At 51.8% G+C, this 13,958-nt stretch overlaps 1 protein-coding gene across 1 annotated transcript; it reads right to left on the bottom strand.

The window, feature by feature from the left end:
* Nucleotides 1-8,204: 8,204 nt before the first annotated feature.
* Nucleotides 8,205-13,564, bottom strand: DUSP26 (dual specificity phosphatase 26). Its single transcript, XM_036095848.2, has 4 exons — nt 13,244-13,564; nt 10,969-11,251; nt 9,324-9,538; nt 8,205-8,798 (listed from the first exon to the last, which is right to left on the bottom strand). The coding sequence occupies exons 2-4, from the start codon at nt 11,187-11,189 to the stop codon at nt 8,599-8,601; spliced, it is 636 nt and encodes a 211-aa protein (XP_035951741.1). The 5' UTR covers nt 11,190-11,251; nt 13,244-13,564; the 3' UTR covers nt 8,205-8,598.
* Nucleotides 13,565-13,958: the final 394 nt, after the last annotated feature.

The raw sequence follows: 13,958 nt of genomic DNA, 5'->3' as shown, positions 1-13,958 counted from the left end.
TTCCTAGGAATTATACATAGTTCTGCTGTGTCTCCGGGTTTCTGGAATGAAGCTGATGTTTTAGGCCACAGCTGAACCATCTAATGTGTGCAAGTGGAGATAGGATAATAAAGTAGACGGCAGGAGAGTCACACCTCTGACTGACCACCTACCGCATGCCAAGCCCTGTGCCCAGTGCTTCGTGTATTTTCCTTTATTCCTCACCACAACCCTCCAGGTACTATTGTTTTCTCCTTGCCTATAGGATAAAATGGAAAGCCCAAGAAGGTTAGATCTTAGCAAAAATCACAGAACTCTTAAGTGTTAGTGACAGATTTCCAACCAAACTGACATCTCTCTCCACTAAACATGCCTTTTCCTCAACACTGGTACAGTGGTTACGAGTGAAGTCTCTGGAATATGGCCTGGTGTGAACTCTGCTAACCCTCAGTTTCCTTACCTGGAAAATTAGGGCTAGTAGTAGAATCTACCGTAGAGGATCGCATTCAGAACAATGCGTGATAAATGCTTGGCATATGACCGGAACAACAACAACAACAAAAGCCCCTAGTAAATGTTCATTCTTATTATCATTAAACTACATCCTAAAGTCTCAGGGCTCAGAAGGGGCACTGGACCAAAGAGCCAGTACGTCTAGTGTATTAATTAGGATGCAGGCTGGGTCCCTGGGGTGGTTTTTGAAAACATGTCCACAAATTCTTTAATATTCCTCCCCTGAAGAGGTGGAGCCTAGTTCCCATCCCCTGGAGAGTGTGCTGGGTTTGTAGACCTTCTAACAAGTAGAATGAAGCAGAGGTGACAACTCCTGACTTTGGAGACTGGGTCATAAAAATGCACTGCAGTTTTCTTCAAAGACACTTACCTACAGAAAAGCCATGTGGTGGGGATGGTCTCTGTTAACAGGGAGGTCTCTGTTAACAGCCATGTGAATGAGCTTGGAAGGAGATACTTTTGCTTTGGTCAAACCTCTAATGACTTCAGGGCCCAGCCAACACCCTGGCTGCGACCGCAGGAGAGATCCCGAGACAAAAAACCACACAGTTCATTCACACTGAATTCCTGACCCACAGAAACTATGAGACAATAAATTTTTATTGTTTTAAGCCACCGAGTTTTGGGGTAATGTGCTGTTTAGCAATGGACAAATAATACAGCTATTGTAGCAAAGAGACATAAAAATGCAGAGACTCAAAAAAATCTAGTTTATTTCTGTCTTGTAAATATTCCAAGAAAAGGAGGGGCAAGGCAAGGAGGAAGTTCGGCTTTCCAAAGCCATCCAGAGACTCAGGTTCTTTTCTCTTGCCACTTGGCCTCATCCTGAGATGTGTTCCTTGTTCATCCATTAGAAGTTGGCTTGCCAGTTATGTATCTTATGTTTCAACCCCAAGGGAGGGTATGAAAGAGTGGGGGGACAGCGTCTTCTCTGTAAGAAATAGAGCATTACTCTTGTTCCCGTCCCATTGGTGAGAATTTAGTCATATGGTTCCACCTAGCTGCAAAGGAGGCTGGGAAATGGAGTCTCTAGGTGGATAGTCATGAGTCCAGCTGAAACTCAGGGTGGTTCTATTAATAACAGGAAGAAGTGGAGAATGGAATTGAATCTAGTGGACGATGAGTGGTCTCTTCTACCCAGGTCCTGGTGTTGGTGCCTTCTCTGAGACTTTCAATTAGTTACCTCTCCAGGGCTGCTTTCTCATTTAGAAAGTGAAGAATCTGATGAGATTGGTGGATTCCAAACCCTTTTTTTTTTTTTTAGCAGAATCTTTTTATTGAATAATATTTTAAAACAGAAACTGCCTGCATAAAAGAAATAAAAACAGATCTGCTCTGTTTGAATTACCATGGGGTGTCTCTCCCTGAGCATGCTCCCACATTGGTGGCCCCATGAAAAGTTATTTGAAATGCTGCGGCTCTGTGAGACATGGTCAGAAATCCACCAAATGAAAAATGCTCCTGGATTCCTTCCAGTTCTGGTGTTTTTGAGGTTGTGATCATCCACCTGTGTGTCCTGAGCTGGGCTGGATCACAGCCTTGTCTTGCTTGGCAGCTGGGAGTTTGCCGGACCTGCATGCACTGGCAGGGGACACACCAGAATGAGCCTTTGCTCTGGGTGTCAGGCCTCTCCTCACTTCTTTGACTCCTTTCCTTATCTTGTACCGTATCTCTCCTTTCTCCTAATGCAAACAAGTGTCCTCCCATCCCTGGGCCAGGGGCCAAGGTGCCGTGCAGCTAGGAAGGAGTGTTCTAAGTTGCCAGTACAATTTAGCCTTGTGTTCAGTCCCACAGGTGGGGATGTAGAGATTCTTGAAGCAGACTCTGTCTTCCTCCCGGTTAATATTTCTTTCTTTCTCCTTTTCTTTTTTTTCTTTTCTTTTCTTTTTCTTCCTTCCTTCCTTCCTTCCTTCCTTCCTTCCTTCCTTCCTTTCTTTCTTTCTTTCTTTTTTTCTTTCTTTCTTTCTTTCTTTAAGATCTTATTTATTTGAGAGAGAAAGAGAGAGCACAAGCAGGGGGAGCCGCAGAGGGAGAGGGAGCAGCAGACTCCCTGCTGAGCAGGGAGCCCAAAGTGGGCCTTCATTCCAGGACCCTGAGATCATGACTGGGGTGCAAGGCAGCCGCTTAACCGACTGAGCCACCCAGGTGCCCCCCACCCCCAGGTTAATATTTCTACTGCCCCTCTTGCCTTGTCCTCTTCCCAGCTGACATTGGCCTCAACTGGGATTAGGAGCTCAGGTTCCCTCGAGGTTATAAGTGGTGGATGTGGACTTGCCCAGCCCTGACCCAGTTTGTGAGTGAACTCCAAAGAGCAACAGGGAGAGGCCCCTCCCCTCTGATTTTTCCCTACCCCAAATAATCCCACAATTCTCAAAAATACAAACTGCCTCAGGGAAAGTTACCTAGGGGGAAGAGAGTTCCTTTCTTTTAGTCTGCAGACCGTCAGAACGCAGCTGATAAACATTCCTTTCCCTGCTGCCCAAGGTCACTTTCTACTCGTTTCCACCGGCTTAAGATTCCTTCCTGAGAGACTGGCTGTGCTCACCACCTTCTCCCAGGCCACCTCCAGTTGCTAAACGGGAATTGGGCAGAGGGCTTAAGTGTCTGCCAAATCAAGGGGACAATCCTAGGCCATTTCGAAGGCTAGTGACCACTGGCCACAAACAGAACATTCCAAGAATGGCTGGGGTTGAAGTGGTGATTGGGAAAAAAGGAGGCAAGGTGGACCGCTCTGGGCTTCTTAGGATAAGGAATATCTTACATTCCTGGGCAAGACGTTAGGACCCCGTGGGGTTGGTTTAGCACAGGGGCTGCAGGCAAATGATCTTAAGGAGTGAGGCAGGTCCAGGGTTAGAACGTACATCGTGATGGGTCATAATGAACCGGACAGCAGGTGGTACCTCATCGAAACAGGGCAGCCCCCAATCACCACGGTCAAGTGGAGACGTAGGCTCACTATCCCTTTCAACTTTTTTTTTTTTTTTAAGATTGATTTATTTGACAGAGAGAGACACAGCGAGAGAGGGAACACAAGCAGGAGGAGTGGGAGAGGGAGAAGCAGGCTTCCCCCTGAGCAGGGAGCCCAATGCGGAGCTCGATCCCAGAACCCTGGGATCATGACCTGAGCCGAAGGCAGACGCTTAACAACTGAGCCACCCAGGCGTCCCTGTCCCTTTCAACTTTTTAAGAGAAACTAGACATCCAAGTTTGGTGGAACATTTCCCCGGCGTTGACACATGGCACAGAACGCGGAGCACCCTCTGCGGGCAGGTTCAGCTCTCCGGCTGCCACTTCGCTTACCCCTAAGGGCAAGCCCTTCCCGCGTGAATTTTTCTCCCTCCACAGTGTGTCACCAGCTCCCAATTTGAAACAAAAAACAAAACAAAACAAACAAACAAAAAACCCAACGAAACCATGTTGGAGATTAGTCTCAGCATTTTGAACCAGTGGCTAGATGTTCACATGGGAAGGTCTTCATGGAGAGTCCAGGGGCTTATATTCGTTTCCCATTGTGTTGAAACAAATCACCACAAACTGAATGGCTTAAACTGAATGGCTTAAACAATGTGAATTTATTATCTTACAGTTTTGTAGATCAGAAGTCTGGGTCTCATGGGGCTAAAATCAAGCCCTGTCTGCAGGGCTATGTTCCCTTCTGGAGGATCAGAGGAGAATCCATTTTCTTGCCTTTTCCCAGCTTCTAGAAGCTGCCGGCATTCCTTCCTTCCTGACCCAGCAAGGGGGTTCAGCCCGCACATCAAATCTCTCATTACAGCATCAAAAGGTTCTCTGCTTTTCAGGATTCATGTGATTGGGCCCACCAGGCAATCCAGTGTTATTTCCTCATACAAGGTTGTAGTTTAAAGTGTTTTTTGTTTTTTAATTTATTTAAGCAATCTCTGCACCCAGTGTGGGGCTCGAACTCATGACTCCGAGATCCAGAGTTGCATGCTCCACCCACAGAGCCAGCCAGGCATCCCACAAACTTGTAGTTTAAATGCCTCTGCAAAATCCCTTTTGCCACACGAGGGAACATTTTTATAGGATCCAGGCATTAGGGTATGAACAGGGGTCTTCTCTAAACTTTTGAATCTTTTCTTCAAAAAAAGCTCTGGGGAGAGAAACCTAAGATAAACAGCTTCTTTCTTTCTGTCTGTCTGTTTTCTTGTTTTATTATTTTTAAAAAGTCTTAATTCCGCATACAGTGTTACATTAGTTTCAGGTGTACAATAGAGTGATTCAACAATTCTTTTTCTTTTTAAACAGATTCTTTTTTTTTTTTTAAGATTTATTTATTTATTTGAGAGAGAGAGAGAGAGAGACAGCGAGCACAAGGAGAAGCAAGCTCTCTGCTGAGCAGGGAGCCCGATGTGGGGCTCGAACCCTGGACTCCGGGATCATGACCTGAAGGCAGATGCTTAACCAACTGAGCCACCCAGGTGTCCCTGATTCAACAATTCTGTACATCACCCAGTGTTCATCACAAGTGCATTCGTAATCCCCATCACCTACTTCACCCCTCCCCTCTGGTAACCATCAGTTGGGATTTATCTTTCTTCATAACCAGACTCACTCTCCCCGCCCCAATCAGGCTTCCTTCTCTGTAAGAGATTATTCTAGCAGGGGCCTTTCTGTGCCGCCAGGCCGGGGCCCACTCCAGCCAGTGGAACTCTCAGCTGCCTCTCTGGCCCCGGTGCCATCTGCTACCTCGGGGCTCAGAAGCAACCCTTCTCCCTTAGCTCCCCTCCCTGTGGAGCTTCTCAGCTGGGATTATTTACAGGGTGAGGGACGGGGGCCTCCCTCTCCCCAGGCGCCGCGAAGGCTCCGGGGCTTGCCGCCAAGGCTGGAGTCAACATCACCCAGGCCAGGGCTGGAGGCGGCCAGGGCAGGAAGAGAGCAAGACGACAAGACTGACGTGGGCTGCCCCGTCCCCGAGGGGCAGGGCCCGGCCAGCTGGAAGCTCAGGCTGCATCTGACAAGAGCTCACTTAGTCCTGTCCGTCGTCAAGTCCTTCGCTTGGGTTCAAATGGCCAACTGCTCCCACGAAGAGGATTAGGGAGTCTGGGCTTTTAGCATCAGTTTTGGCAGGTGGGAGGAAGACCAACCTGTGACAGCTACCCGCCCCCCACCCCCCACCCCCAGCCGCTTGGGAGGATAGCACTGATTCTGCGTAATGAGCAGGCTGTGCCCCCCGTCTCTCTCCCTGGAACCGTATAGGTCCACAACACACACACACACACACACACACACACACACACACACACACACACACGTGCACGCACGCTCACAACCTTCAGTGGTGGAGTCAGGGACGAAAGGCATGGCAGCAGGATGATTACACCAGGGTGAATCCCAGCACTTTCATTGGCCACTGTGTGTCCTCCCGAAAATTATTTACCTCAGTTGCCCTGTTCTTAAGCAATGCCAACGACACCTTTCACGGGGTTTTTAGGAGGATTAAACGGGTTAATATCTTAATATCTGTAAGGGCAGGAGACTGCCTCAGCAGCCCTGTCACACAGCTTTGTTAAATCATACAAATACATACCCTGCTCTGAAGGATGATCTTTGGCCAAATCTACTTTAATAGCTGTACTTCTCTACTAGAAGTTAGAAATAAATTCTCAAGTGACTCAGCTTGAAACAATGCGAGGGGATTTGTGTGAGGCACATTCAGCCTGCACTCATACAGCTGTGTTTTCATTTATTTAAGCAATATCTCCACCCAACGTGGGGCTCGAACTCACCTGCTCTGTGAGGATAATCTTTGGCCAAATCGGCGTTAGTAGCCATACTTCTCTACTAGAAGCTAGAAGGCGCTGCAGGTTACATCAATAGTAACAGATATATGTACTAGACTAGAACGAAGGAGGTGCCAAGTCCACAGTACTCTGTACTGGTCAGGTCAACACTCAGTCCGTCGAAGAGCCTGAGTTACTTCTGGGTTATTTGTACTTATTCTTAAGTCCTCCTGCTCATGGTTCTGATAGGGGGTTGATGCATTTTAATTGGAATCCACATTCCTAATGAAGGCCTCACTCTATGACCCTTAGATGCTCTTGACCCTCAACAGTACCAGAAATTTGAGGTCCTGGCAACTACGCTTTGCTTGAAGCACCGAGACCAGCATTGGTTGCCACAAACAGAGAGAGATGCCGCTGTTGGCTGGGGAGGAAACTTGAAACATGACAAACGCAGACTCTTGGAAACAATCAGAGCTGTTAGGCGGAAAGCAGGGGACACAGGAGAGCCAGGGGAGCTGGCTTCACACCATGGGAAGGGATGGGGCAATAGAAAGAACACTTATTAAATACCACTGTGCTCTGAGCACAGTATCGCATATCTAATTAAGCTCCCATCACAACCCTATGGAAGAGACAGAACTCTCGCACGAGCCGAGGTGGGAAAGAGGCAAAGTGACCTGCCCAAAGGCTCTCATAGCCAGGGGGCTCAGGCTGGCAGATCTTTTGGCCTCATGTCACGACCACTGTAATGGGACTGCATGATGCATGTGTGATATTAGAGCTTTCTCATATTCAGAGCTGGTACAATGGTATGGAAGTTCTGTACCGGTTCCGTACCATCGAAGGTGTCCAAGGAGGTGTGTGATGGATCTCATCAAAGGTATTAAAAAGGTAATTTATTGGGCGCCTGGGTGGCTCAGTCGTTAAGCGTCTGCCTTCGGCTCAGGTCATGATCCCAGGGTCCTGGGATCGAGTCCCACATCGGGCTCCCTGCTCGGCGGGAAGCCTGCTTCTCCCTCTCCCACTCCCCCTGCTTGTGTTCCCTCTCTCGCTGTGTCTCTCTCTGTCAAATAAATAAATAAAATCTTAAAAAAAAAAAAAAAAAGGTAATTTATTTATGCCTTGTTGGAGGGTGGAAATGGGTCGTCTAGGAAGGCACCTTCCAGCTTTGAGATTCTGAGTTTCTATACTTTGGGGTAAGACAGACTCTTCAGGCATATTAAGTGATTTCTTTTCCCTGTATTTTCCACTTTCTCTTCTGTCCCCTTCTCCTCTTCATGCAGATATTCTGTTCTGGGAACACGTCTTTTTTAAAAGGAGGGATGTGGTGGCTGGCAATTTGGGCAGCTGGGATAACAGAAAGACCATACTACTCTCTCTGGTTGGTGAGTCTAAATTTTTACTAAGTTTACTAAGGAGATTGCATTACATTCTAATGAGGCAAACCTGGAAAGATGACAAGAGGAAGCAATTACATCACCCTTCTTTCCCTCTCCTCCAATTCTTTGGTACCAGGCAAAGCCCAGTCCCCCCTGAATGTAGGATTTAGGGCTGGGGTTGATTTAAGATTCACATTCTGCTATCCCATCACGATGGGGACTTGATATTGAAACTGGAAATTTTTTTGAAAATAAAGCGATATTTCGTCCACACCTGAGCTTGGGAACAGAGACCTATTTTAAGCCTGGCGGTGGACGTGCCTTCCTCGCAGCTGCACAAAGGGGTTGTAAGCCTGAAGTTTTTGGTCCTCTGCTGCCCCTGTGTGGACATAGCGGGAAACAACACTTCAAGATCTCACTTGTGGCCAGAGTAAAATTGGACTTGAGAGAAAGAACCGCCCCCCGAGAATCACTGGAGGTTTATGACCACGATGAGGGAGTCAGGAACTGTTGCTATCCCCAGAAAGCTAGGGTTTTCCAGGAGAGAGGTGGGGAGCTCCTACAAGCTGTCAATGACTTCACCAGGATCTTGTCTTGTCCACCATCTTTATTTTTCCTCAAGACACCTGCAGCCAGTAAGCGAGCGATCATCTAAAGACTCCCAGGCATGCACCTCTGCAGCTTTTGGCCGCGACCAGCGCCCGCGGGCACAGCGCCAATCCTCCCACACCTCCTCTTCCTGCGCTTGGAGTAACAAGTCTGTGAGTGTCTCCCTCTGGTCTCACAGCTTTTCACACTCTCTCTTTACCGTCTGTCTCTACACCACCATCTACACAACATATCTACACCATCACGTTCGTGCTTGCAGCATCCCCGACTCCCTGCACAGGCACAGGACAGGGGAAGATGGGGTATCTGGGCCTCCTCCCTCCAGCTGGGAGCCAGGGCCAAATGCACCTGGCCTGACCCCCTATCCCCTCCCCTCAGGCCTCCAGACCCTGCCGCAGCCTGCGGTCCAGGGCCAGGAGCTGTCGCAAGAAGCCCCGGTTGGGGATGATGCCTCGGTGGTCCTTGACTTTCCTGATGGCCTCCACGAGGGTGAGGTGGTGGTACAGCATGAGGTAGGCCAGTACCAGCGTGGCAGATCGGCTCACTCCCACGGCGCAGTGTACCAGGATCTTCCCTGCGAGGACAGACACACCAGGCGGCTGTGGGACTGTTTGTGGTGGGCTGGAGGCGGCTAGGGAGAGGGCGACGGGGCCAGGTGAGGAGGATGACAGGGAAGCAGGTGCACACGGAGACAGGATGGGGTGCAGACTAGGGGTGGAAGAATGCCGACCCCTGGGAGGCCTGGACGGGATGAGATGGACAACGTGCAGCAGCTCAGCGTCCGGGAGCCTGAAAAGGGCTCCCAGGGAGGCAGACGCTCATCACTAATGTAAAACTGAGTCTCGCACAGAGTGAGGATCTGGGGATCTGGTGAGTGTTCCCCAGTGCATTAGCATCTGCGTTCTGTTAACACTTTGGATTATTTCCTTCTCTTCTCATGCACTGCCTTTAACGAATAGTTGAGAGTGTTTTCTTGCCTTCATATCAGATCCTGAGCATTCTGTCATGTCATTCAAATCTCTCCAGCCTTGAACCCTCCAGCTTTCCCCTAACTCTGATGTCCCTTGTTCCTTCCCTCCCCCTGGCTTCCCCCTCCTACCTCCTGGCTGGTTCAGCGCCCGGTGGATGAAGTCAGCAGCCGTCTGGAAGTGGATGCTCATGTCAAAGGCTGGCGAGTCATGGGCCTCAACACCCAGGTAGCGGATGCCCAGCCCCTCGTAGGCCTCGGGCGTGCCTCGCCACCTGCTGTGTGAGGCATTGAGGACGTGGGTGACGCCCAGGCGACGGAGCTCCCGGCGGTTGTTGGCTATGTCCCTGCATTGAGTAGAGGATAAAGGGAGGGTGGGGAAGCTAGGCTCTGGGGCAAGAAGCCCTGGCCTCCACCCTGTCCACTGCCTAGCTAACGTCATTGGCTCCATGCCTCCGCTGTACTTACTGAGGACCCAGAGGGGGGAACCAAGATGGGCAACGACCTGGCGTCTCGTCCTTGAGCAAGGGTTGAGGGTACTGGGGAGGTTCTGCCTGGAGAAGAGAAGACTAATGGGGTGGGCGAACGATAGCCATAATAAAATATTGAGAGTCCTCCAAGGCAGCTTGATCTGTGGGAAGGACTGACTGGCTCTGTACTTCGTGTACGGAATATGTACTAACCGTGGAATCCAGCTGAAGAAAGACAGAAACGCCTTGGGAGAGAATGACTCTCCTGTCACTGGGGTATTCAAGCACAGAGAGGAGGTCAATGTGTAGGCATGGGTGCGCAAGAGGGGATCTGGACCTCAGCTGGGTTGTTGGACCAGCTCACGTTCAACCTCCCTGTTAACCTTGAGGTGATAGGATTCTGACCCTTGCTCCCACACCTAGCTCCCCTGTTACTTTCTGCTCTCGTTGACACCCAGAATGTTCTCATGTTCTCCTAGTTATTCCATGCTCATTTGGACCATGTTTTACGACGTCACCTTCGGGGGTTCCTCTGGCCCATCCCCCTCAGCTTAGTGGCAGACACCTCTCAGGCAACATGGCCATACCTCAGGGCCAACGCCCTGTCCAGTGCAAACTCCTCAAGTACGAGCCCTGAACTTGAACCTCCAAGTCCTGGCTCTGCTACTTACGACCCGTGTGACCTTGGGCCGGTCACAACGTCTCTGAGCTTCAGTTTTGCCATCTGTAACCTGGGGGCAGTGGTACCTACCTCACAAGGCTGTTGTGAAGATTAAGAGAGAAAATGCACGTGAAAAACTCCTTGTAGACTATGAAGCCCTTGAGAGACAGAGAAGTGAGGGGCCTCCTCCCTGGATGCTCTTCTCTCCAGGCCCCCATGCTGCAGAGCCTCTGCATACACTGCGGCTTTGCCTGGTCAACCCCTCGGCTTCCCACCCACTTCCTGGCTCCCGACGGCTGCCCGTGTCCAGCATCACAGCACAATACGTGGAAGGTCAGGGAAGTCATCTACAGTGTCCGCCACATGGCATCGGCACTCAGTAATTAATTTTGCTAAGTGAGTGACGTTATTACTTGAACAGAGACTATCTGTCCAGAGTTGGGCATATCAATAATCCTGCCCCAACTCCCCCAAACCCTCCAGCCTCCACTCTCTGCCCATGCACCCCTGCCCCTCCCTCCTCACCCTGGAACCAGCAACACGACTCAGCACCTCCCTGCCACCCTTCTCCTTTCTTCTTGCGTGCGTACACACACACACACACACACACACGTGCAGCCATGACCCCGGGCTGCCGGGTACGTACTGGTCTCCGAGGTAGAGGCCCGGCCAGACCTCATCGGCATGGTTACAGGCGGTCTTGCCTGTGTAGAGCAGCCTCTCCAACTCAAAGACATTGAGGAAGGGATGTTGCACATCTGGCATCTCCTCCAGGGCCCCTCTAGTGCGAACAGGAGACCTTGAGCCGCTCCGGGAGAAGCGGGCCATAAAAGTCATGGAGGCCCAGAGCCAGTTACCAGGGCACATCTTAGAGGCGGCTGCAGGGGTGGCTATGCACCGACGCTGGGTCAGTCTCCAGGTAGCTGTTGCTGGAGGAGGGATGGAAGGGAGACACACCTGAGTGGGTCCGGAGCAGCTGCTTCCTTCTTGCCAACTGGGCTGGGCCCTGGGGAGAAGCTTCTCAAGGGAGGGAAGGGAAGTCTGGCCGTGGCGGGGTGGGGGGGCTCCCTAATTACTCTTTCCTTCAAGCTGCGGCAGCTCCTTTCTGCTCTTTGGCTCAGCCAGGCAAGGAGGTGGGAGTCACATGTCCTTGTTTACGGGAGAGGGAGCTGCCCAGCTGCTGGCTTTCTGCCCCACCACTCCACCCCCACTCCCAACACACATACACAAACACACACACACGCACACATTTGATATTTGGGTGGCAGTGCCCATTGCGGGAGCTCCTGCCAGCCGGAATCTGGGTCTCATCTGCCTGGGTCCCCAGGCAAAGAGCCCAGGGAGCTGGGAGGGGAATGGGGGGGTGGCTTTGGACCCACCCGGAGAGAATGAGCAGGAAGATAGCAGCAGCTGGGGCCATGACATATGCCAAGCCCTTCTCCTCAGCACCAGAGAGATGGGCTGCTTTAACCCATTCCTGCTCTACCACTGCCTCAGAGTTAAGCCTACTATGGGAAGTGTTATGTTGGGGGCTGGGGTGAGTGGGGAACAGCAATAAAGAGAAAGTGTAAGTTTTTGAAAAATACTTGCTGAAGGCATGCACTAATGGAAGAGGGTGCCAAGCTAAGTGCACAACAGCCAATCTACTCTCCTTTGATCAGCATGCAGAAATTATTGATCAAACCTCATTTCTCATGTGAGGATTTCTGAGTCAAGCAGGGCTGGAGTAATGTGTCTGGGTGTGTAGGGGAGAGGCGGAGGCTGGGGGCTGAAGAAGGGAAGGGATAAGGGATTCTGCCAGGCCCAGGGGCTCAGAGGCTGAAATGACCATCTGAGTTGCTGTTGGAGTCAAGTGACCCTATTCGGGGCATGGGGCTGGCAGTGAGGGGCTTAGCAGGTGTGCTTCGGACTCCCTGTGGACAACTGGCCTTTGTAAAAGGCTTGTGCAGAGCTGCAGAGCTGGGAAGAGCCAGCCTTTGAGACTTGTCCTGGGTCCTTCAGGCAGAGAGGCCACTGTGACAAGAGCCCCTCCGTCCTCCTCCTCCCCCTCTCCCATCACCAGGGTGGACTGGGCCCAAGGATTCCCTTTCCACTCCCTTCCTGGTCCTCAACCAAAAGTCTAGTATCGAGAGGCCATCTTTGACCTGCACACACTCTGCGGACCCATCCCTCCCTGTGAGCCAGGGCCCCGGCTCTCCTTTCCCCCAGGCCAGGGGAGACCGAGCACTAACAGGTCTTAGGAAGCATGGGCATTAGGATCAGGGCTGCTGAGGGGAGCCTGGATCTTAGGGCGTTCAGGGAGAGAGATGTTTGCAAAGGCTGGGGCAGAAAGAGCACAGAAATATAGCACTCTAGCCACCATCGCCATCACCAACCACCACCACCATCATCATTCCATCATCATCATCATCATCATCATCATCATCATCATCATCATCATCTGCCTTGTCTCCTCAGGCCTAAAGACCCCATCACTTTATTCCCAAACAACGGTTTCTCGAAATAGGTTCTGCTGCCCGGGTGATTGATGCTAAAGGGTAAAGAGGAAGCGGGAAGGAGCCCAGGTGTAGGGAGGAGCTCGGTGGGACTCTATTTCTCCTCGAGGCTGGCGGAGCCCCATTACGTCCCGGGGTATACCCCTCGGCCTTCTCCAATCCCATCGGCCGCGTTCAGGCGCCTTGGTCCGCGGCCCCCTCCCCCCCGGCCGCCGTGGAGCTTGTAACAGGTTCATGGCTGTCGCCCCAGCCCCGGCTAAGCCAGACAACCCGGCGCTGAAGGTGCAGGGAGGGAGCCCTGGGGAGCTCAGCTAGCTCGGCTCCCGCGTCCCCCACCCCCCCGCCCCAAGCCCAGCCCAGCCCAGCCCGGAGCCGTGCGCCTCTCCGCGCCGCGGGGGAGGCGACCACCCCCCGCAGCCCCTCTACCTGGGTGCGAGCGCGGCGCGGGGTCTCAGTCGCGGAGGCCGATGGCAGGCGCAACCAGCCCCACGGCCATGACTCTCCTGCGGCGGCCGCCGCCGCCCCCGCCCGCTGCCGCTGCCGCTGCCGCTGCCGCTGCGAGACCTGCTGACGGATTAGCCTCTATTTTTAAGCCATGACACGCACGTCGAAGCAGGGTTCCTATCGGTGTGTCGCTGACACACAGAGACGCAGCCCGACACCCAGCGGCCCGAGCGCACACGCAGCGCGGGCTCGCCCGCGGGTGTTTACAGCCCGGACACAGAGCACGCAGCCGAGCAGCCCCGCCTGGCGTGCATGTTCGGGCGGACGTGTGTTTTCGGAGCTGCGCCAATTACAAGGCATTTTGCTTGAGGATGACATTATACAAGCCGTCCCAGACGGTGCCTTAAACACACTCGCTCCTCCCCAGACAGCATTAATTAATTACATAGACACCATGGCGCGCCTTACTTGTCCATTTCTTATTCTCAAGAACACCGTGTCATAAATAACACGGGTCGGGAGCCCTTATTAGTATTTAGTATATACCACGTGTTTCACATCTCTTCCCTCAGTTTATCCTCACCACAAGTCTGTGAGCTAGGTTGCATTATCATTGTCCCCATCTTAGGGAGGAGGAGACTGAGGCCCAGGGAGGTGAAGTCATTTGCCCAGGCCACACGCTAGTTATGGGCTGCGC

The sequence above is a fragment of the Halichoerus grypus genome, chromosome 3 (genome assembly GCF_964656455.1).
Source record: "Halichoerus grypus chromosome 3, mHalGry1.hap1.1, whole genome shotgun sequence".
Taxonomy (NCBI): Eukaryota; Metazoa; Chordata; class Mammalia; order Carnivora; family Phocidae; genus Halichoerus; species Halichoerus grypus.
The sequence above is the reverse complement of the archived record's forward strand: the minus strand, read 5'-3'. Positions and strand labels throughout refer to the sequence as shown.